The sequence below is a fragment of the Misgurnus anguillicaudatus genome, chromosome 18, assembly GCF_027580225.2.
Source record: "Misgurnus anguillicaudatus chromosome 18, ASM2758022v2, whole genome shotgun sequence".
NCBI lineage: Eukaryota > Metazoa > Chordata > Actinopteri > Cypriniformes > Cobitidae > Misgurnus > Misgurnus anguillicaudatus.
Genome location: NC_073354.2, coordinates 8640552 through 8662908, shown reverse-complemented (window position 1 = coordinate 8662908; position 22357 = coordinate 8640552). Strand labels below are relative to the sequence as shown.

The 22357-nt window shown below is 38.9% G+C and overlaps 1 protein-coding gene across 1 annotated transcript in view; it reads right to left on the bottom strand.

Moving 5' to 3' along the window:
• lama2 (laminin, alpha 2) overlaps positions 1 to 22357 on the bottom strand; it is a 238298-nt gene that overhangs the window by 47813 nt on the left and 168128 nt on the right. Inside the window, 11 exon segments of the mRNA XM_073855781.1 lie at positions 1062 to 1173; positions 4224 to 4322; positions 4803 to 4945; positions 10819 to 11012; positions 11171 to 11257; positions 11337 to 11461; positions 16098 to 16232; positions 17822 to 17939; positions 20720 to 20838; positions 20953 to 21139; positions 21415 to 21590. Coding sequence (XP_073711882.1) covers positions 1062 to 1173; positions 4224 to 4322; positions 4803 to 4945; positions 10819 to 11012; positions 11171 to 11257; positions 11337 to 11461; positions 16098 to 16232; positions 17822 to 17939; positions 20720 to 20838; positions 20953 to 21139; positions 21415 to 21590 — 1495 coding nt within the window.

Below are 22357 nucleotides of genomic sequence, written 5' to 3'. Positions count from 1 at the left end.
GAACCTCTCCTAAATTCCTTCAACCATGTTCGACCCTCGTCTCAACCTCTCCTATCTTCCCTCAACCGTGTCCAGCTCTCGTCTCAATCTCTCCTAACCTCCCTTAACCCTCGACCCTGTTCGGCCCTCTGCTCAACCTCTCCTAACCTCACCCAACTCTCGACAGTGTTCGGCCCTCGTCTTAACCTCTCCTAACTTCCCTCAACCCTCAAACGTGTTCGGCCCTCGTCTCAACCTCTCCTAACTTCCCTCAACCGTATTTGGCCCTCATCTCAACCTCACCCAACCCTCGACCGTGTTTGGCCCTCGTCTGAACTTCTCCTAACGTCACCTCAACCCTCGACCGTGTTTGGCCCTCGTCTGAACCTCTCCTAACCTCACCCAACCCTCGACCGTGTTCGGCCCTCGTCTTAACCTCTCCTAACCTCACCCAACCATCGACCGTGTTCAGCCCTCGTTTCAACCTCTCCTAACCTCACCCAATCCTCAACCGGGTTCGGCCCTCGTCTTAACCTCTCCTAACCTCACCCAACCATCAACCGTGTTCGGCCCTCGCTTCAACCTCTCCTAACCTCACCCATCCCTGTACCGTGTTCGGCCCTCGTTTCAACCTCTCCAAACCTCACCCATCCCTCTACCGTGTTTGGCCCTCGTCTTAACCTCTCCTAACCTCACCCAACCCACGACCGTGTTCGGCCCTCGCCTCAACCTCTCCTAACCTCACCAAACCCTCAACCGTGTTTGGCCCTCGTCTTAACCTCTCCTAACCTCACCCAACCATCGACCATGTTCTGCCCTTGTTTCAACCTCTCCTAATCTCACCCATCCCTCTACCGTGTTTGGCCCTCGTCTCAACCTCTCCTAACCTCACCCAACCCTTGACCGTGTTCGGCCCTCGTCTCAACCTCTCCTAACCTCACCCAACCCTCGACCGTGTTCGGACCCTCTTCTCAGCCTTTCTTAACCTCATTTAACCCTCACCTGGATTCAGCGCTCATCTCTTCTCAGTCTCTCCTAACTACTATTCTAACTAGACATATTAAAGATCAAGTTGTTGCTACCTTCAGCAGCCAGGCGTGTGTTCCTAACGTAGCGCTCCAGGTCCTCTGCCCCTTTACGACTCCTCTCTGCATCTGCTGCTGTTTGCTCACCATCAGCAGATACTTTAGTGGCCTGCATTTAGAAAAACAGCATATGAAAACAATGTTTTTTAACAAACCAGATCTTGCTGTAAATGCACTTTGATAACATTTCACCCGGTCACAAGTCAAACTGACCTCTGCAATACACAAAGAATGAAATACAACAAGGAACTCTTGTTTTTACATTTCTGGGGTGAACAAAATAACCAAAATAAGAAGAATTTAAACCTCTTATAGTTTAAAGGTCAAGGTTGTATGAATAAAAAGACACAGGAAGACAGAAGATATATTTCTGTTAACAGGCTCTTGAACTTTTGTTATGTGAAAGACTGATTCTCTAGCTTTAATTTACATTTATCAAGTTTATCAAGGATTTCTATTCAATGATGGTGAAAAGTTTTCTTCAACAAAAATAAGCAGAACTGATGTTGAACAACAAACAACCTTATATTCCAGTTTTCTTTTATGTCCACGAAAAAAACAACAAGGTCATCAGCATACAGAGAAGATTCAGAACTTGCACTGGTTGTAATTAAGGCAACAGAACAAAACAGAAAAGAACAGACAGACAAAGAATGCCATAAAACAATGTCTCTTCTGTTTGTTAGATATATTTTTGTTAGGGGGAAGAGTTGTAGTGAAGGACGGAATTTAACTGAGTACTAAACGCTAACATAATAATAATTCTGATATAAGAGACAAATATACTTATTAGTTTTGTTTTGTAAAACACTTACACTAAAATGGTAAATGCAACTGTTATTCACACTCAAACGCTTTACCCAAAATATTAAACTTAGGCATTTAAGCTTGCATACAGAATATATAAAGTAACAAAATACAAAATAAAATAGCTCAATACAAAATAACTAAAACAACCACTTTTCTCTCCTCACCATAGCATGTGAATAACACTTGTAACATTCTAAACTACAGTGTTTAGTATGTAAGTGTTCAGTATGTGAGTGCTCACTGCTCACTGCTCAATGTTCAGTATGTGAGTGCTCACTGCTTAATGTTCAGTTTGTGAGTGCTCAGTATGTAAGTGTTCAGTATGTGAGTGCTTACTGCTCAGTGTTCATTATGTAGGTGCTCAGTGTTCAGTATGTGAGTGTGCAGTATGTAAGTGTTTAGCATGTGAGTGCTCACTGCTCAGAATATAAGTGTTTAGTGTTCAGTATGTAAGTGTTTAGTATATGAGTGCTCAATATCTAAGTGTTCAGTATGTGAGTGCTCACTGCTCAGTGTTCACTATGTAACTGTTCAGTATGTAAGTGCTCAGTGTTCAGTATGTATGTGCTCAGTGTTTAAGTGTTAAGTATGTGATTGCTCACTGCTCAGTGTGTGAGTGCTTAAGTGTTCAGTATGTAAGTGTTCAGTATGTGAGTGCTCACTGCTCAGTGTTCAGTATGTAAGTGCTCAGTGTTCAGTATGTGAGTGCTCAGTATGTAAATGTTCAGTATCTGAGTGCTTAGTGTTCAGTATGTAAGTGTTCAGTATGTGAGTACTCAAGTGTTCAGTATCTGAGTGCTCTGTGTTCAGTATCTGAGTGCTCAGTGTTCAGTATGTGAGTGTTCAGTGTTCAGTATGTGAGTCCTCAGTGTTCAAGATGTGAGTGCTTAGTGTTCAGGATCTAAGTGTTCAGTATGTAAGTGCTCACTGCTCAGCGTTCAGTATGTGAGTGCTCAGTGTTCAGTATCTAAGTGTTAAGTATCTGAGTGATATCTGCTCAGTTCTTAGTATGTGAGTGCTTAGTGTTCAGAATAGAAATGTTCAGTGTTCAGTATGTGGGTGCTCAGTGCTCAGTATATGAATGCTCAGTGTTCAGTATGTAAGTGCTCACTGCTACTTGTTCAGTATATGAATGCTCAGTTCAGTATGTGAGTACTCAAGTGTTCAGTATCTGAGTGCTCGGTGTTCAGTATCTGAGTGCTCAGTGTTCAGTATGTGAGTGTTCAGTGCTCAGCGTTCAGTGTGTGAGTGCTCAGTGTTCAGTATCTAAGTGTTAAGTATCTGAGTGATATCTGCTCAGTTCTTAGTATGTGGGTGCTTAGTGTTCAGTATCTAAGTCTTAAGTATCTGAGTGATATCTGCTCAGTTCTTAGTATGTGAGTGCTTAGTGTTCAGGATCTAAGTGTTCAGTATGTAAGTGCTCACTGCTCAGCGTTCAGTGTGTGAGTGCTCAGTGTTCAGTATCTAAGTGTTAAGTATCTGAGTGATATCTGCTCTGTTCTTAGTATGTGAGTGCTTAGTGTTCAGAATAGAAATGTTCAGTGTTCAGTATGTGGGTGCTCAGTGCTCAGTATATGAATGCTCAGTGTTCAGTATGTAAGTGCTCACTGCTCCTTGTTCAGTATATGAATGCTCAGTTCAGTATGTGAGTGCTCAGTGTTAAAGGAATAGTCTACCCTTTTGCCATATTAAACTATGTTATTACCTCAACCTAGATGAATTAATACATACCCATATTTTTTCAATGCATGCACTGTACAGCGCGTTGTGAATGTGTTAGCATTTAGCCTAGCCCCATTCATTCCTATGGTACAAAAAAAAGTATTCATTTTGTGGTACCATACTTACTGGTATAACTCCTCATGTAACAGTCTTTAAATAGGGAAAACACGAAAGTGTTTGGTGGCTTCCCTGTTTGGTACCATAGGAATTAATGGGTCTAGGCTAAATGCTAACACATTTACGACGCGCTGTACAGTGCACGCATTGAAAAAAGATAGATATGTATTAATTCGTAAGTTGAGGTAATGTCATAGTTTAATATGGCAGAAGGGTAGACTATTCCTTTAAGTATTAAAGTGTTCAGTATATATGTGCTCAGTGTTCAGTATCTGAGTGCTTAGTGTTCAGTATCTGAGCGCTCAGTGTTCAGTATATAAGTGCTCAGTGTTCAGTATCTGAGCGCCCAGTGTTCACTATATAAGTGCTCAGCGTTCAGTATGTGAGTGGTCCGTGTTCAGTATCTAAGTGTTAAGAATGTGAATGCTCAGTGTTCAGTATGTGAGTGCTCAGTGTCAGTATCTTAATGTTCGGTTCAGTATTTAAGTGTTCAGTGTATGTGTCACTCACACGGCTGAGCAGCTCATCCATTTCGGTAACCAGGCTGTTTAGATTGCTGTCGGCCAGCTGCAGCAGTCTCTCTGGTGCCCTTTGTGGTGAAAGCATGTGCTGCACAAAACAGAAAATGAAAGTGACACGTTCATCATGTATGTATGTATGCTTGATGGGTGTAGACATGGTACCATGGAAATGTGAATAATTCGACATCACTAAATTTTAAATCACTGACGAAGAATTCCAAAGAGCTACAAATGAAAATAACCACCACAGTGCAAAACCATTTTCTGTAAGGAGTTGAAAACAACATAAATAGAAATCAAGCTGTCTGCAGATTAGTCTGTTTGCGTAACTGAATCTCTATTATGTTCTTCAAATGAATCAGAGCTGTGAAGTGATCATAATTGGAGGTATAGTGCTGGACCACATGGAATTGCAAAGAAGTTATAAATAGAAACTTGTCATTAAGGTCTATTGTCTGTTTATTAATTTAATAAAAGAAAATAATCAGATGTGATGAAGAACCTTTTCAATACTGATTAATAGACCATGTCATAGCAAAATCAGCAGATGTCAGCTCCTCATACTCACCTTCAGCTCCTCTGTCATGTTCTCAAACCGATAAAGGACTTTATATGGCAGGGGGAGGGGCAAAGTCAGATTGACACTGCCAATCAAACGCAGCAAACGTTCCATGTCACGAATCAAGAGCCCAGCACAGTCGTCATCGCACGCTGTAAAACACATAAACACACATGCCTGTGAATATCTGAGTGCATGCTGTATTACACATTCACCACAGAAATCACCCGTGTGGTGTTTACAAGTCACACACAGCTAAAACACAGCATGCATTCATGATGAGATGCCACAAGGTTCCTCAGACACACAGATGAATGCTTAAGGGCCAAACTTCAATACTTAACTACAGAACGACAACGCTTACAGCAGGCATTCATCAATGAACTTAAAGGGGTGTAAAATAAAACATCTTCCAAAATCTGAGGTGAAATTGTTTGGCACTGTATTATTATAACAGATATTTAATATTTAGTTACAATTGAAATTACAAAATGATGGAGGTTTTACTTAAATACTAAGCAGAAGAAAATCTGAAGGACACTGAGGAGCATATTCATAAAAAAGCACGCGCATCGACTGGGCCCTATCATAGACCCGGCGCTTAAATTGTTAAAACAGGGCCCTCTAAGTGGGTTCTCTACATAAATTTATCTCAAAGGATTTTTGTGAAGTCGGCACAAAATTCTTTAATACTTTTTAAAGACATAAAAACAAGACCTTATTCAGCATAAATTCAAGAGAAGATGTGCTACTGTACCATACTGTATGTGAATGCTGTTGTTACTCCTGATCATTTGACCTTGCGTGAGGTTATGAGTATATTTTAATAGTAGACGGATGATGATGATGTATATATTACCATCATATCCTTTTATGATCAGGTTGTGAGCATTGTGTGTGTGTTAGGGCACATATCGTTTAAAAGGACAAATGTTTTAATGGTCAAGGATGGACAGATCCTCAGGCAAGACTGCTGTTAATGAATGTTCTTCACCTCCTTTGTCTTCCACCCCTCATCACAACATCACTTTCTCTCATCCAGTATCCCTGCATCATCTGAGGAAACACACATTTCCCTGAGCACCAGTCTCTCTGCATGAAACGTGAGCGAGGTGGAAACACAGGGGACAAGAATTTCTCGAGCGTGAAATTTAACACCGAGTGTGAAGTCGCTCCTGGCAGCCCATTATGAGTGTTTGACACGCCACCAGCGATAGAAGAGAGGAAAAAATCACAGCAACAAGTAGAGCATGTGGCTTCACTGTGGACAGAAAATCGGCTCTCAATTTAACCTCTTTAAAAAACTGAGCTATTCCGATTTCCTATAAAAAGATGTTTTTAAGAGCATTTTCATTCTTGTCATGTTTGGTTGGATTCAAACGAACTCTGGTGCGATTGCTCGAATGGTGCGGTACTTTCATAATGCTGCCACCCCAACTTTGGTGTGCACCAAACAAGCGATCCGAGACCACTGAAAAAGTGGGTCTCAGTGCGCTTTGAAACCAACTCTGTGCGGTTCGACTGACATGTAAAAGCAAATGGACAAGAGACAGTGCAACAAACCAAAAACGGAATGTGATATCACAAAACGCGTCCCTGATTTTACAGCGGGATGAGCGATGTATGCATAAATAAAAAGAGCAGAGAACAAACATGGAGCAATTGAGAGATAAAGAGCCTCATTGACATTTGGTCCATCGAGCATATACTGGAAAAACACACAACATGCTTATAAAATGTTTGGGGATAGTATAATATCTACTTGAGCTCTGATTTGTTAATAATACCTTTGTATAAAGATGCGTAAAATAAGCAAGTTTTACTCCAGCATACAGCATTGTTGTTGTGGATGATCAGACTTCTAATGCAATTCATCATCAAAATTCATCATCAAAGCCGACCAATTGGGTGGGAACCATTAAGGTTCGCTATCTTCAGGTTCGCTGATAAAAACCTAGTGTGAACGCTAAGTGAACCAGGTGTTCTTTTTCGGTCTGGACCAAAAGAACCAAACTACAAGTATGAACACATCCTAACGGCCCTATCATACACCCGGCGCAATGCGCGACGCAAAGTGTCTTTTACTAGTTTCAGCCCGACGCAGTTATCATTTTCACATTCAGCGTGACGTTGTTTAAATAGCAAATGCATTTGTGCTATTTGTGCACCCATGTGCGTGCTGGCTTGAAAACGAGATGTGTTCAGGCGCTTTGTTTGGGCGTCGCTAATTTGAGACAACTAAAATAGTTGTCGTCCCGTTAGGCACATATTACTAACGTACCCTTTAAATAGCAAATACAATATTGCGCGACTTTAGACTTTTGACAAGGTTTTAGTTGGTCAATGGCGCAATATTGTATTTGCCATTTAAAGATTGCGTATGTGCGATGACACACGTGTTCGCTTATTACACACATGGATGCGCAGCAGCAAACAAACATTTTTAAATAATTTTTTTTAAATAAAATTAAAAAATAAAAATGTAAAAGATTATTATTGAGTCTCTTGGACATAAATGAGGACCGATTACAGGACTTTAAAAGGTATGAAGCTGAGATCAGCTGGCAGAAGAGTTGCTTCACCTGTAGTCTGCTAAGCAGATTTTTTTGCTTTTAAAAAGTGCTAATATTGCATTTATTTAGATTTTATCTAACGCTACCCCATGGATTTATTGTATATGATGACTTTGTACCTTTGGATATGTTGAGATGAGAACCATTTTTTATATTTTTCAAAAAAAAAAGGTTTTGTCTCTCCACACGTTTGTAAATTCCTTATCTTCTGTTTGTTACAAATAATTGTAAGTATTTTTAATTATGCAAACCTTTATTTTTTTTAATATTTGTAAATTATTCTTATAAAAAACCTTTTGAGATTACAGTGATCATGCATCATACTTTATCAGCAATTAAAACACTGCTAAAGAGAACCAAAGCTTTAAAATCTAAAAAATAATAATTTCTGAAATATCTAAAAATATTTATTTTTTAAAAATTATAAATAAAACAACTTTTTTAAACTGGTGGTCTTCTTCGTCTGCTTACACTTTTTTTTTTTTAGGAAATCCACCTTGGCACAACTGGCTTTTAAAGGGGATGGGAGATGAGACTGGCATTGGTTTATTGCATGTCACGCCCAAAACATACCCATTACTCATTACAAGAATAGGAACAACCCTTTTAGACTGTGAGCAAAGCGCACAAACCATTTTCCTGTCATTAAACTAGCAAAAGTGGATTCAGACACATCTCAAGTGCACTTGTGCCGTGCGCTTTAGACCACGCACTTAAATCTTTAAAATACCGCCCTAAGTCTCTACTGTAGAGTGGAACCCCAAAATTTAAAACTACAATAACAAAGCGAGCCATTGATTGTATATGAGGGCTGTGTCAGAAATCCCATACTCTCTTAGCTACACGAATGGCACACGCTTTGGTACAAACCCTAAAGGCATAAAACTCCAGATTCACTGCTGTGACACCCATCAGACATTTTTGAGAGTAATGTAGGATAAGATGTAAGTATTAAAATAGATTTAACTAAAATATCTGTAACCATACAGAAATCAAATAAACATCTGACCCTTACTGACAGATAGTTTATATTAGGTCAAATCTGCACTGTTACTCACTGTAATGTTTGAAATATAATGTATTTTAGTTTAAGGCCTTTCACTACATTTTTCATTGAAAGTGCAGATTTTAATTTGTTTTTACACACTCAGCTAAAACGATTTTCTGTGTTAACTGATGCATTTACACTAATAGTGCGTACACACCAAACACGAAGCATCGCGTTCCTCGTTCTAGATCGCGGGATTTAACTTTGTGTTATGCAAAGTTTTTGCTTGAGTTGAATATTTTCGACGTGTTTGAGGCAAATAATGTATGTTTTCACAGCAATCTCACCACTCAATTTGATGTGGGAACCCCATTATGCTTCAAACACACCAAACGCGAAGCATCGCATTCCTTAAGGGGGTCGCACACCGGACGCACAGCTCAGCATCGCGCCGTTCTAAAAAAATCAAACACATTGTTTTCTACCAGTATACGCACACCGGCGCCGACAGGTGGCGCCTGTCCACGGCGCCCATCTACGACACAGGAAGTTGCTCAAATCCCTGTCGCGCCACAGAGCGCCACTCACATAGTTTAACGTTAAAAAACATCATATTTGTCCAAAAGCATTAACGACCTTTTTACCCGAACCCAACGTGCATAAATAATTAATTAAAGACAAACCCACTTAAATAAGATCCGAGTCTGACCCGACCCAGTGGCAATTTTTTTAACCCGACTTAACATTAAATAACATCATATTTGTCCAAAATCATTAACGATTAACATTGGCTGCTAACATATATTTTGCATTTTGAAGTAGACGCTATCTGACTAAGCTCGCGCTATTTAATGTGCACTTCCGGTGTAGGATAACTCCAAGTTGTCCTAGAGGCGGCGCGGCGCGGCATGGCGCTGTGCTTCTCATCCGGTGTAGGTCTCCTTTTACTCTCAATTACACATGGGATTTAACTTTGTGTCATGCTAATTTTTTGCTTGAGTTAAATATTTTCTAGTGCTGGGCAAAGATTAATCGCGATTAATCGCATACAAAATAAAAGTGATTTTTTGCATAATATATGTGCGTGTACTGTGTCTAATTATTATGTATATTTAACCACACACACATTCATATATTCATTTCAGAATTGTTTTTATATTTTATATTATATTTTACATTGTTTTTTATATTTAATATAGATTATATAAAAATATAAATAAATATATATAAACATGCATATATTTATATACATATATACATATATTTATACATAATAATTAGACACAGCACACACTCATATATTATACCAATAATCACTTTTATTTTGTATCCGATTAATCACGATTAATCTTTGCCCAGCACTAAGTAGTGCAAAGACGAGAATAGCATGTGTTTGCAGCAATCGAGCCGCCAAAGTCACGTCACCCCGTGTGACTTTGCGTCTATTCACGACTTTGTAGGTAATCTACTCTTGCAAATCATTGAATTCGCGGTTGGTGTGTACACCCCATTATGCTACATACACACAAATGTGAAGCATCACGTTCCTCACTCTAGATTACTCGCAGGATTTAACTTTGTGTAATGCTCATTTTTCACTTGAGTTAAATATTTTCAACTTGCGCAAAGACGCAATTGAGGAGAATAGTGCATGATTTTGCAGCAAGTGCGCCGGCCTATTCCCGTTTTTGCATTGACTTTGAATGTAATCTACTCATGCAAATCTTTAAATTTGCATTTTAAGTGTGTGTAGGCCCAATTAGGCTATTATTTATAATTAATCATACAAAATATTTATAAAAATGTATTTAACCTAGAACTTTCCTTTAAACACAAAATGCACTTGATTGTAGTGTTTACTCTACTGTACGTCCACATTAAATTATTATTACTATTATTGATGCTGAACTTTGACCTGTACACTGTGTCACACAGAGCTAAATCTACATGTGGCAGACACTTTTAACCATAGCGACTTACAGTGCATTATAAGGTATCTGTGTGTGTGATCTGGGTTCAAACCTATGACCTTTTGCGCTCCTAATGCAGTGCTCTACTACTGAGCTATACATGAGCACAAAACAGAGACACATTACACACAAACATTTACACACAAAAACACATGTGCAATTAACAAATCAGTCCAAGCAACAAATCCATCATTTCACACACAGTTGTAAGTAACAGGTGTCTACCTCAGACATCACAGCAATCGAGTCCAAAGAAAACGATCAGCCGACAATTATCCAAATAGTAAACAGTAATTTTGTGGTGGAAAATCTCAGCATGTCCAATTAAAATGTTGTTTGTTTTGGCTGCGTCTCTTCCTGCTGTTTCTGATAGACGTAGAAACTAAAAGCAAGATCTAAACCTAAAGTTATCTATATACACATGTCTTAAAGTCACAATATCTTACATTAAACATCCAGGATTGAAGTGAGCATGTTAGTGAGGTTATACGTACACACGATGCCCTGAGGGCCACACACATGCATCTCAATGCATCGGTCACACTTCAGTCCGCTGGCACCAGGACGACACCGGCACTGTCCGGACACAGCATCACACGGTACGGGAAAAGCAGCGTACGCATCGCACTTACACTCCTCGCACCTGCCTCCCACCACGCTCGGGTTACCGTGGAAACCAGGAGCGCACCTGCAGAGAGGAGAGCGGGATTAAATCCATCACAAGGCCTTACTGAATATTAATCACCGTTTATGCTTTCAATCTGCTTCATAATAAACCGTGCAAATGACAGTGAATAAAAAGCATGTTAATCCTGATTTTACATCATTTAGAGTAACAGTTTTTACCTCTCACAGTGTTTTCCAGTGTAACCTTCAGGACACGCAGTGCAGCGATAGTCATGGAAACCTTCATTCTGACAGCTGGGACTAAAACTGAGACAAGACACGGTAATGTGTTGCCTATTCACACTTAAACTGTATGTGTGTGTGTGTGTCTGTGTTGGCCACATACTTGTTCTCAGGGTTGAGGAGAGGGCACGCACAGGGTTTGCAGTCGTCAGGTGACCCGCGAACCACACCGTAAAACCCTGGAGCACATCTCTCACACTTATCTCCGACTGTATTGTGCTGGCAATTCTAAAAAGAAACAACAACAAAAAACACCATTAGGGTTATAATAATGTTATAACATGTAATAGAGGGTCCAAAGAAATGTACCCCCAAAGGGACCCGAAATGACCCAAATCACTTTTTACCCAAACCCGACATGCATAAATAATTTTTTTTTTAAAGAAAGACCCGACCCCGAGACAAACCCGCCTAAATTAGACCCAAGTCTGACCTGACCCAGTGGCAATATTTTTGAACCCGAATGTAAATGGCACCGATGTGTTGTGTATTCTGCAGCTCCGCACGCACCAGTCAGAAAGAAACCCAGTGGCCTCACAACCAATTTGGCCCACTGCTCCATTTGGGGGGCGGTAGTCGCTCAGTGGTTCATGTAGGTTGTCTACAAACCGGAAGGTTGGTGGTTCAATCCCTGGCTCCACCTGACCATGTGTCGAGGTGTCCTTGAGCAAGACACCTAACCCCAGCTGCTCCCGACAAGCTGGATGGCGCCTTGCATGTTAAAGGACAAGTTGGGTATTTTACACTTAAAGCCCTGTTTTCAGATTGTTTATGGTGAAATAGAACAGTTTTGACTGAAATTTCGACAAATGCGGCTGCCCTGAGAATTTTCGGGTGTTTGTTGTTTCACCTCTACAATGGGTTTAATGGTGCGCTGGAACAATCCTTCCTAAAATGCATTAAACTTTCGTTTACAAAGACGTGAAACTCACAGAGTGGTCAGGGGTGTTCACTGATATGCTCACACAAAAATCCCTGCAAAATACGCTTTCCAACAGGTGTTTAACCATTCGTTGTTAACTTGTGGACCTATTTTTCCAAACGCCTCACACCCGTATGTTCTTCCATTGAGAGCTTGAATAATTGACACTCCAGCCCAGGTGGTGGCGCTAATCCACCTTTGCCAATTGCAAGAATACAAACAACGTTCCCGGCGCGGAGTAATACCGTACCTCACAGCACATCTAATACAAATCAATGAAGTTGGCAAAAACTACAATAAAACCTGTTGGAATGCGTATTTTACAGTGATTTTTGTGTGAGCATATCAGTGAACACCCCTGACCACTCAGTGAGTTTCACGTCTTTGTAAACGAAAGTTTAATGCATTTTAGGAAGGATTGTTCCAGTGCACCTATAAACCCATTGTAAAGGTGGGAGGTGAAACACAAACACCCAAAAATTCTCGGGACAGCCGCATATGTCGAAATTTCAGTCAAAACCGTTCTATTTCATCATAAACAATCTGAAAACAGGGCTTTAAGTGTAAAATACCAAAGTTGTCCTTTAAAAGCACTATATAAATGACGACAACACCAAGGTAACTAAAATGTGCATTCATAATTAAATGACAGATATGCCTCAACGAAAATTAACCTACCACCAGACACAATATGACGTAAGTGCTCTTGGAAACAGAACTTGATGCATACACACGAGATCCGGTTCGTTCTGCAAAAAGACATTCATTTTAAATGACCCGTGGCCGCTAATGTTATTCCAAGACACATGTGAAACTTTTAGACCTGAATCCTTTTCGGATCTAAGTGGACCCGTGAAGACCCCTAGCATGTAATAGGAAACCAACATTATCCAAAATAATATAGCTTTATAACCATAACAAATGAGAGACTTCACATAAACACAGAAAGAAAGCTCCAGTCTCAGGCCTCACAACAAGAAAGAGAAGATGGAAAAAATATGAAAACAAATAAGAGAAAGTGAGAGAGATGCAGTATAATCAGACTGCTAAAGTTGTGGTTTATTGGTCCGTGTCGCTTTAAAACTTTCATTAACTTCATGTGTACCTCAATTACTCAAACGACTCCCTCCACACACTCGTTTACCATTTTCAATTTGCGAAAACCCCTAAAATGCAAATGATACTGCTATTAGCATGCATGTGATTGAAAGGAGAGACTCGACTGTTTGCTGTGGAGTTACACACTCGCATTAAACTGGAGAAATGAGACGACATCATCTGTGTTTGGAGCATGTCTATATTGCATTAGACTGATGGACTGTGTCCAGTTCATCTAATATGGTTTACTTGAATGTCTCTCACACCACATTATTTTCCCTGTTTGTTTGAAATAAAGATTTTATTTACATCTCTTGTGTGTTAATTTGAACCCATCTCTACACGTGTGGTCTGTCTGTGGATCAACATGCTAAAATATACTGCAGATGACAAGTGGGTTTGTAGAATAGATGTGTGACTTCTTTCCTTGTGTATTTTAACAAGCTTCAAAGCTCAGAAATCAGATTTTATTTCATTACTGATATTGAAATAAGTTCTCAAAACTAGACACATAAACAAAGACCTTCGTGAAGCCCATCTGTTCATGTTGGTTTGTGGGCAGGTAAAATTTGTTAGTTCTCTTGTCTGTCAAAATGCAGGAATCTTTCACAAATTAATTTCATGAAATTTGCTACAGTTTGTGAGCCAGATACATTTCTTAGGGGAGTTTCACATTAGCACTTTTGGTGCGCACCCGGGTTCATTTTACGTCAGGGTTCGGTTTATTTGGATGATGTGAACACTGTTTTCCGAAACTCGGGTGCGCACTCGCGGCCGCCAAAAAAGGGTGGTCTGGGGTACGGTTCGCTGCTGATATGAACACAATTAAACTAAATCGCGGAAATAAACAGCTATTAATGACGCATGCGGGCATGTTTGTGCACGCACGCACATTTATGAAAAGCGCTTGCGGATATTGGGACGTGAGAGTGACGCGCTGTAAAAAATAATTTCTGTTCATTTTCTGCTTGCCTCAGCAATTATTGGTGGACAGCCAAATAAAGAACAACGAAGATACGAACAACTTTGGCCATTTTGGGGCTTTCTCTTTAATAGCCGCTGTGTAAACAGTAAAACTGGTAAACGGCTGCATCTTGATGACGCAAGTGTACCGCAGTTCAGAACAATATATAATAATGTGAACAGAGACCACGGGGAAAGAGGGCTGGGGGAGCAATCGAACTCTGGCTCGGACCAGGCAATCGAATCTAATATGCAACCACCCTTAAAAAAACAAGTAAGCCACATTCAAAGAACAGGACCAACTTTAATGCTGCGTTCACACCAGCCGCGGTAGAGGCGTCAAGTGTGAGTGCTTTCAATGTTAGGTCGATGTAAAGACGGGTTGACGCACGTCGGGAGGTCTCGCTGCGCGAATGAGGCGATTAGGGTGGCTTCGCCTCATTCGCGCGTCTAGTTTGCGCAAATGGCGCAAATTGAGCGTTGTCGCAGGAAACGCGCGAGTTGAAAAATCTGAACTTTGGCGGAAAAACACACTGCGTTAACCAATCAGGAGCTTGCTCTAGTAGTGACGTGATTACAGGAAGCAAGCAGAGTCACAGAAGCCCCTCCCATGATGCAAATTTCCACTTGAATGTCTCGATGACTAGAATTTCACGAGCAGCTTTCACGCATGATTGAAGCGAGTAAACTCAAAAATGTTCAAGCATCCAACTCCGCGCAGTTCAGAAATCTTCAACTTTGTAAGAATTACAATAAATTAAAGTTCGAAAATGTTTGGTTAACACTTCCCTGCCAATGACAAGTTTTTCCGGTAATCCGTATTTTTTCTATTATCCACCAGGTGGCGCTCTTACCAAACTTATAAAAGCCGGAAGTATTCCCTCAGGGCAAACAGTTCAAACTCTGTGTATGTTTTAATCATCGCACTGAATCTGATCTGTATCAAAAGTCTTTCACAAAAAAGCAATTATTTCAGCCTTATGATATATTGTATGTTTATATATTTAAAGAAGCACATTTTCTGAAAATCTTTTGTGAAAATCATAAAAATGCTGGTGCTGGCAACTTTTTTTTAATAAAAAAAAACGCTGGCGGGAAAAGAGTTAAAGGCACAATATGTAAATTTTCACCACTAGATGTTGATATTACACAATAACAAAGGCAAAGCCTAATGACGTTATGAAGGAGGGTGGAATGATGTTAGATGTTGTTTTCACCATCCAGAGACGTATGGAGTTCGCTAATCATGTTCACGGATGAGGTAATGAATTATATTTTATTACCTGAACATTTGATCACATTATTTTATGCCATCGTAATGAATTACTTGCAAGGCACAACAGCTGCGTGTTAGATGCTGTATAACCGCCACTTCTTCGCTTCTCCACTCGTGTTGCCATAGTTTCGGCAATCGAAAACTAAGGATACCGCGGATATGAAGTTACAAAAAGGACAACAATTACAAAGAAGATAAGGGACGAGCCATTATTTAAAACAAGAATTTAAAGTCATATCTTAAAGAATTTACAAATCATTGGGAACATTTGGGAAATGTAAGTACACAACTGCAGGAAATGTATTGCATTGTGCAAGTGGTTTTGGATATTTTATTAGAAAAATCGTACATAATGCGCCTTTAATTGTAACTTTAAATTTTCAAGTAAAATCAAAGTGGTCCCAAAGCTCCAGGGAGAGATTCAAATTTGAGCACTTGTCTGATAGAGATTAGATTGATGAATTAATAAATTGATTAGAAATGAGTTAAAAGATTGTGATTATTGTGACAAGTTAAGAAGTAATTGACATAAACTCACTTAACCAATCAGGAAGATTTTACAAATCAATGATCCAATCAGAACAAAGCTGCTGAAAATGATTTACCTGGCAGACGGCCGTTTCAGGATTGCACCAGTCACTGTGACCGTTGCATTGGCATCGAACGCAGCTGCCGAATCCGGCCCTGGATGCCACACCACCTGCCTGCACTGAGAGTCTGTAGAACCCGGCTGCACATTCCTACATCACACAATATACACACAATTATTATTAACAAACACTCATATGGGAAAATAGTCCTCTGTTGAAACCATAGCAACACTCTCTCTCTCTTCAAAATTAATCGCGTCAATTTAGTACACCATCTGTTCAGGGTGAACTTGCTAAACGCCTGTTTAAAAATACTTTATTAGGCACAGTATGTGACGTGTGTATACAGCCATCTGTCTCCACGCAGTCTCGTCCAGCCTGAATGTGAACATCTAAGACTCAGTGATCTGTAATAGATGTCTCACACACTTCAGCTGTAGTTATATATGTCAGACTAACGCCTGTGGGTGGACACTGAGAGAGAGAAAGAGACAGACAGAGGGAGCGAGTGTGCAAAGTGAAAACTCTTACTGTAATGATGTGAGGTAAGAAATGGTTTACCTGGCACTCTGGACATTTATTCAGAAGTTATTGTTTTTCTAGTGTTGTTTTAAAGGTACTTTATTATTTTCAAAAGCGTCTCAATTTTTCAAACACATCACTTTAAATCTATGTGGACTTTTAATTTCCTTGATTTTTCATAAGAAATAACATACAGTATGAGAAGCTGTGATACAGTATATTGTGAATAGAGTTACAGATAAAGGGTTTCGTAAGGCATGACCAGTAGTTAAGTGTGTCATGATCTCTGGGGTCCCTCACGGAACAGTGCTTGGTCCACTCCTTTTTTCCATGTACACATTGTTAGGACCTATCATACAGTCACATGGCTTCTTCTACCACTGCTATGCTGATGACACCCAGATCTTCTTCTCATTTCACCCTGATGATTCCACCATAGCAGAACGCATTCAAGCCTGCTTGGCAGACATCTCAACAGAACTTTCACTGGCACTCCACTTGCACATTTTCACACCTTCCTACATTCTTACACCCCATCCAGAACCTTACATTCAGCAAATGAGCGACGCCTTGTGATACCTCCAAAAAAGGGCATTAAATCACATTTCTGCTCCTTTTCCTTCACTTCTCCCCGCTGATGAAATGATCTTCCTATAGGAGTCCAGTCAGCCTCATCAATTGCAAAATTTAAAAAACAATTAAAACTTGCCTCTTCCAAAAATACTTGACAAATAGATACTGACTGCATTTCTCTCTCTTTCGCTCTCTCTCTCTCTCTCTCTCTCTCTCTCTTTCTCTCAACAGGTATTGTTTTTTAATAGTAAAAACTTCTAACTTGGTATAAGCATTTCTTCTTTTATTGCCTCCCTATGACAAATCGCTTTATTTTTTCCTAATCTTATAACATAGAATGTGAAGCTGCCATGTTGTAAAGTAATATAGTAATTATTTCTAAAACACATAGGCCTGGTTTCACAGACAGGGCTTTGATTAAACCAGAATTAGGCCTTAATTAAATTAAAAACATTTGAGCAACATTTATAAGAAATGCCTAAAAATGGAATGGGTATATTTTAAATATGTCAATGTCAGTTGTTTTTAGTTAAGACAGCTTAACATGCATTTTAATCTGGGACTAGACTTAAGTTTTGTTTGTGAAACCAAGTCATATTGTTTAAAACAAAGATGCGAGGTGTTTGTACTTATTTAGTCATTACCTCACAGGAAAGGCCGGCGTATCCCAGAGGACAGTCACATTTCTCAATCTGATGAGCGATTTCAGTGTCCTGTGATGCTGTGCCCACCTCTGCTACCTCCACAGCGATCTCAGATATTCTACATTAACACACACACAAAAGGACTCAAAATAAGTTTTTTTAACAAGCTGGCTTTACATTGCGCTGTATATTCTCGAGCATGTGGTTTGTACCAGAATCCTCTGAATGGTTAATCTGTTTAGTAGAGTCATCCCACCTGCACCTGCTGAATTAACTTGCTAATGCTAACAAAGTTGAAAGTTGGCTGTTGGATTTTTCATGAACACCATTTTGTTTTGAATGCAGTTGCAGTTACCACATTATACAATGTGACATTAATTTTTTATTCTATAATTCAACCAATGGAAAGCACACATGATGCAAAATATTTTATTCCCACTGCATTTTGATGACATCAATGAGATTTTTTTATTTTCTGCAAAAAATCTGTGCAGCGCCTTTATACCAGATTTCTATTTCTAAATCACATTCATACAAACTGTTAAACTAAACCCTAATGAATATTAATTTAGTTTGAATAAATGAACTGAATGATTTAGTTCACTGCAAAACATTTTATCATGCAATTCATCACGTTTTTACAGCCTTAGTTTCCTGCTCAAAGGCTCGACAAACATCGATTCAATCTGTAAAAATAATGAACACTAATCAACAGCAACAAACACTGACAGAAGTGCAAAAGTAGGTACGTTTACATGCAACCAAATAATGTGTTTGTAATCGTATTGATGGCTCAATCGGATTGAAAAGCCTTCATGTAATCACTTTAATCAATACGATTGAGGTCGATCAGATGCAAATTTGGATCGTATTGAGGGCGGTGGTGTAGTCCGATCTGTGATCCGATCATCAGGAGTAAAGTATGCATGTAGATGTAAACGTGTGAATCGTAGTATTTTCTCAATCAATGGTTCCGCCACAAACTGCAAGTCTGGAAAAAACTGTTATGGTGTCCCTGATTCTCAACATTTGGATATTTTTCATCGCTAAAAGGGAGTTTGGGAACTTATAGCAGAGCACAGATGACAACATGTTTGCTCGAGACAGCGCAAGCTAGCACTGAGGTAAAGCTAATCTTTTACATTATAGCGATGACGCCGGTAGTGACCATTTTCTCAGACCAATCAGTGATCTACAGTGTTTTCGTGTCACGTTTGGTATCAGCTCAGGTCGCTTGGAACCCCAACCGAGGTGGTACGAAAAAAGTATCAGGTACCACTTTGTGCACCGAATGGAAAAGCTCCCAAAAGTAATTTTTGGGCAAAACATTTTGCTGTCCTTCCTCCTCTCCAAACCATGCGCTACAGGAAGAATAACTTCCGGTTCAAAAGCCGAACTGCAGTGTTGTCCAATCAGCGATGTCTCATGTTGCCCACTGGTACCTACCTCTTCCAGTAGGTTAATGTAGTTTTGTTTTTTATTTGTATTGTGTTTTTAATTTGTTGTTGTGTTTTTTAATTTGTAGTTGTGTTTTTTATTTGTTTTTGTGTTTTTTAATTTGTAGTTGTGTTTTTTAATTTGTTGTAGTGTTTTTTATTTTGTAGTTGTTTTTTTATTTTGTTGTAGTGTTTTTTAACTTGCTGTTGTGTTTTTTTTTTGTTATGGTTTTTTATTTTGTTGTAGTGTTTTTTTATTTGTAGTTGTGTTTTTAATTTGTTGTAGTGTTTTTTAATTTGTAGTTGTGTTTTTAATTTGCTGTAGTGTTTTTTTTACTTGCTGTTGTGTTTTTTATTTTGTATTTGTTTTTTATTTTGTTGTAGTGTTTTTTAATTTGCTGTAGTGGTTTTTAATTTGCTGTAGTGTTTTTTAATTTGCTGTAGTGTTTTTTAATTTGCTGTAGTGGTTTTTAATTTGCTGTAGTGTTTTTTTAATTTGTTGTGGTGTTTTTTAATTTGTTGTTGTTGTTTAGTCATTTGTTGTTGTGGTTTGCACTTCAGGGCCACCGTACAGAATAAATACTAATGTGTTGTAAACTGTACTGTCGTAACCTGCAATTTCAGATTAAATTTAGTCAGAATGACAAAATTTTGTGCATGTAAACGCAGCCAGTGATTCAACAGAAACCCACCAAAGAGTTTATGAAGTGAATTATCCTGAAGAGCAGCATGTCTTAAACACAGTTTTATGATTGTTTATGTTGTTCTGGAATTCATTACTAGTTTTATTATAATTGTCCGTGGAGATCATTTTAATGTTTTACTGTAATTTTAGATTGATGACATGCAGATTGCACATTTACATGGTTTTACAGCACAATGGCATTTTCTCTCATAAAAATAGCTTATTATGTTTCATCATTAACATTAATCTGCTATCATTTTTGTAAATAACACTAAGTTTGCTCATATTGATGGCCGGTTGTGTTGCCTTGGCTCTTAGAAGAATATAAGACCGTAGTGAACAGGTGTAGAGCAAACCTCTGTTTATAAAAGTTTAATTTTACAACCACAGATGGCTCTAAACCACAAGATAAACATACTAAATAATGTTTTCTCCACCCCATTTAAGTTTTTTGAGTAGTTTTGATGACAATCAGCACATCTTGGGTTCTGTCAGCTGTGTCTAAAGTATCAAAAGGTGCCAAACACATTGAGTTTATAAATAGTTTATAGTGCTTCATATTTAAACAAAACACATATAAATTTTCTTGAGAAAATATGACAGATGTTCTTTTCCAAGCATGAAGTATAAAGACAGATTAAGTTTCTGATGTAAATCTCTGTTTTCATTACACTAGACAGAGCTCAAAATTACATTTGTAATTAAAAATCCATCTGAAACTATATTCAACTATAATTACATAACTTACAAGAAGTTTTAAGGGTCGGGGTGAACTACCTGCTGTGTCTCATGACGTTGCCGTGTGATGCCTTGATCAGGATATAATCAATGTAAAAGAGAACATCCATGAAGTCCTGACGAGACATCGACCCACCATCCTTGTGTTTCCATTCATGCTGTAAAACATGGGTGTAACGATGTTAAATCTTCCCCGTATCAAAACTTGTGCACTGTTAGAGACTGCAGGACCCAGTGGGCGGGGCACTGACTCTCACATCTGATTGGCTCACCTCTGTTAAATCAATCTCGTGACGGGTCAGCTGGCCAATCTGAAGCGCTGGCATGTGACGGACCATAACTTTGTCCCTGTTGGGTCCGCCCTTAATGATGACCTGTGGCTCATAAGCGGTTTGACCCGTCTCTTCACGGGCTTCATAATAGATGGCATACTTCAACTTTCCACCGTAGGCTGTAATCTGAAAGGAGAGTCACTGTTGAGCATTGCTGTAATATCTTATATCTGATAACATAAATAATGTGCTGCATGTGCAACATCTAAAATGAATAAAAACGTTTTTAATACACATTTTTAACCTTCTTATGGTCTTGTATGTGTTGAACATATAAAAACAAATCTGCATATTATAACAATATCTGTTACATTAAAATACTAATAGTAATGGAGTGAAAATAATAAACTTCTGGAAGGATGTGAGGTTTCAGTATGAGATAAGAGCGAAGGATGTCTAATCATGGATCCTTTGAATTGTTTGGGCAGTTTCCAGTAGTACGGCTCATTCAGATGCTGACGGACCACATCAGCGTTAGCGATGATGTCAGGGTGTTGAAAACTCACACCCGCTGTGATTTCCTGTACACTGGATCTGTCCACCAGAGGAAGAATCGTCTGCTCGGGCATCAGACGTAACTAAACGATTAAAGAACATCATCACTTATATAACATTACAACAGAGTGAATGAGGAGCATTCAATAAAAGTCCAACATCTTTTACAAGATCAAATATAAGTCTCAGGTGTGCCTAAAATGTGTCTGTGAGTTTCACCTCAAAATACAAAACAGATCATTTATTATAGCATGTCCAAAATGACCCAATTTGGGTGGGAGCATACAAGTGCTGTTTTTATGTGTGTACCTTTAAATGCAAATGAGCTACAGCTCCTCACTCCCTTAACAACAGAAAGTGAGCGCTTTTGGTTAAAATAGATCTGATTCCTGTGAACACAGTCTGACACACTAGTATCTTTAGCCAAATTAGTGCGTTAGAAAAGCTTTTGGGTAATATGAACCTGTCAGTCAATGACTGTGGGTGGGGCTTTATCAATGTGATGTCACATTAACAAGAGAATCAAAACAGCATGTCTAATGAGACTGCTTTGTTGTTTTGTGAATAAAAAGGAGGGAGTGGATTTTTTTCATCGTAGGGTTGTTGTGTTCACACACAGCCAACATACACATTATGTCCCCACCATTGACTAATTAATTAACTCATTCACCGCCAGCCTTTTTGAGAAAAGTTGCCCACCTGCATTTTTGTGATTTTAACAAAATTTTCACAAAATTCCTTGCAAGAAAAATCATTTTCTATAAATATATAAACATACAAATTATATCAAATTAAAGAACACACCTTCTGCTTTCAAACAAACAATAAACAAACAAACAAACAAACAAAA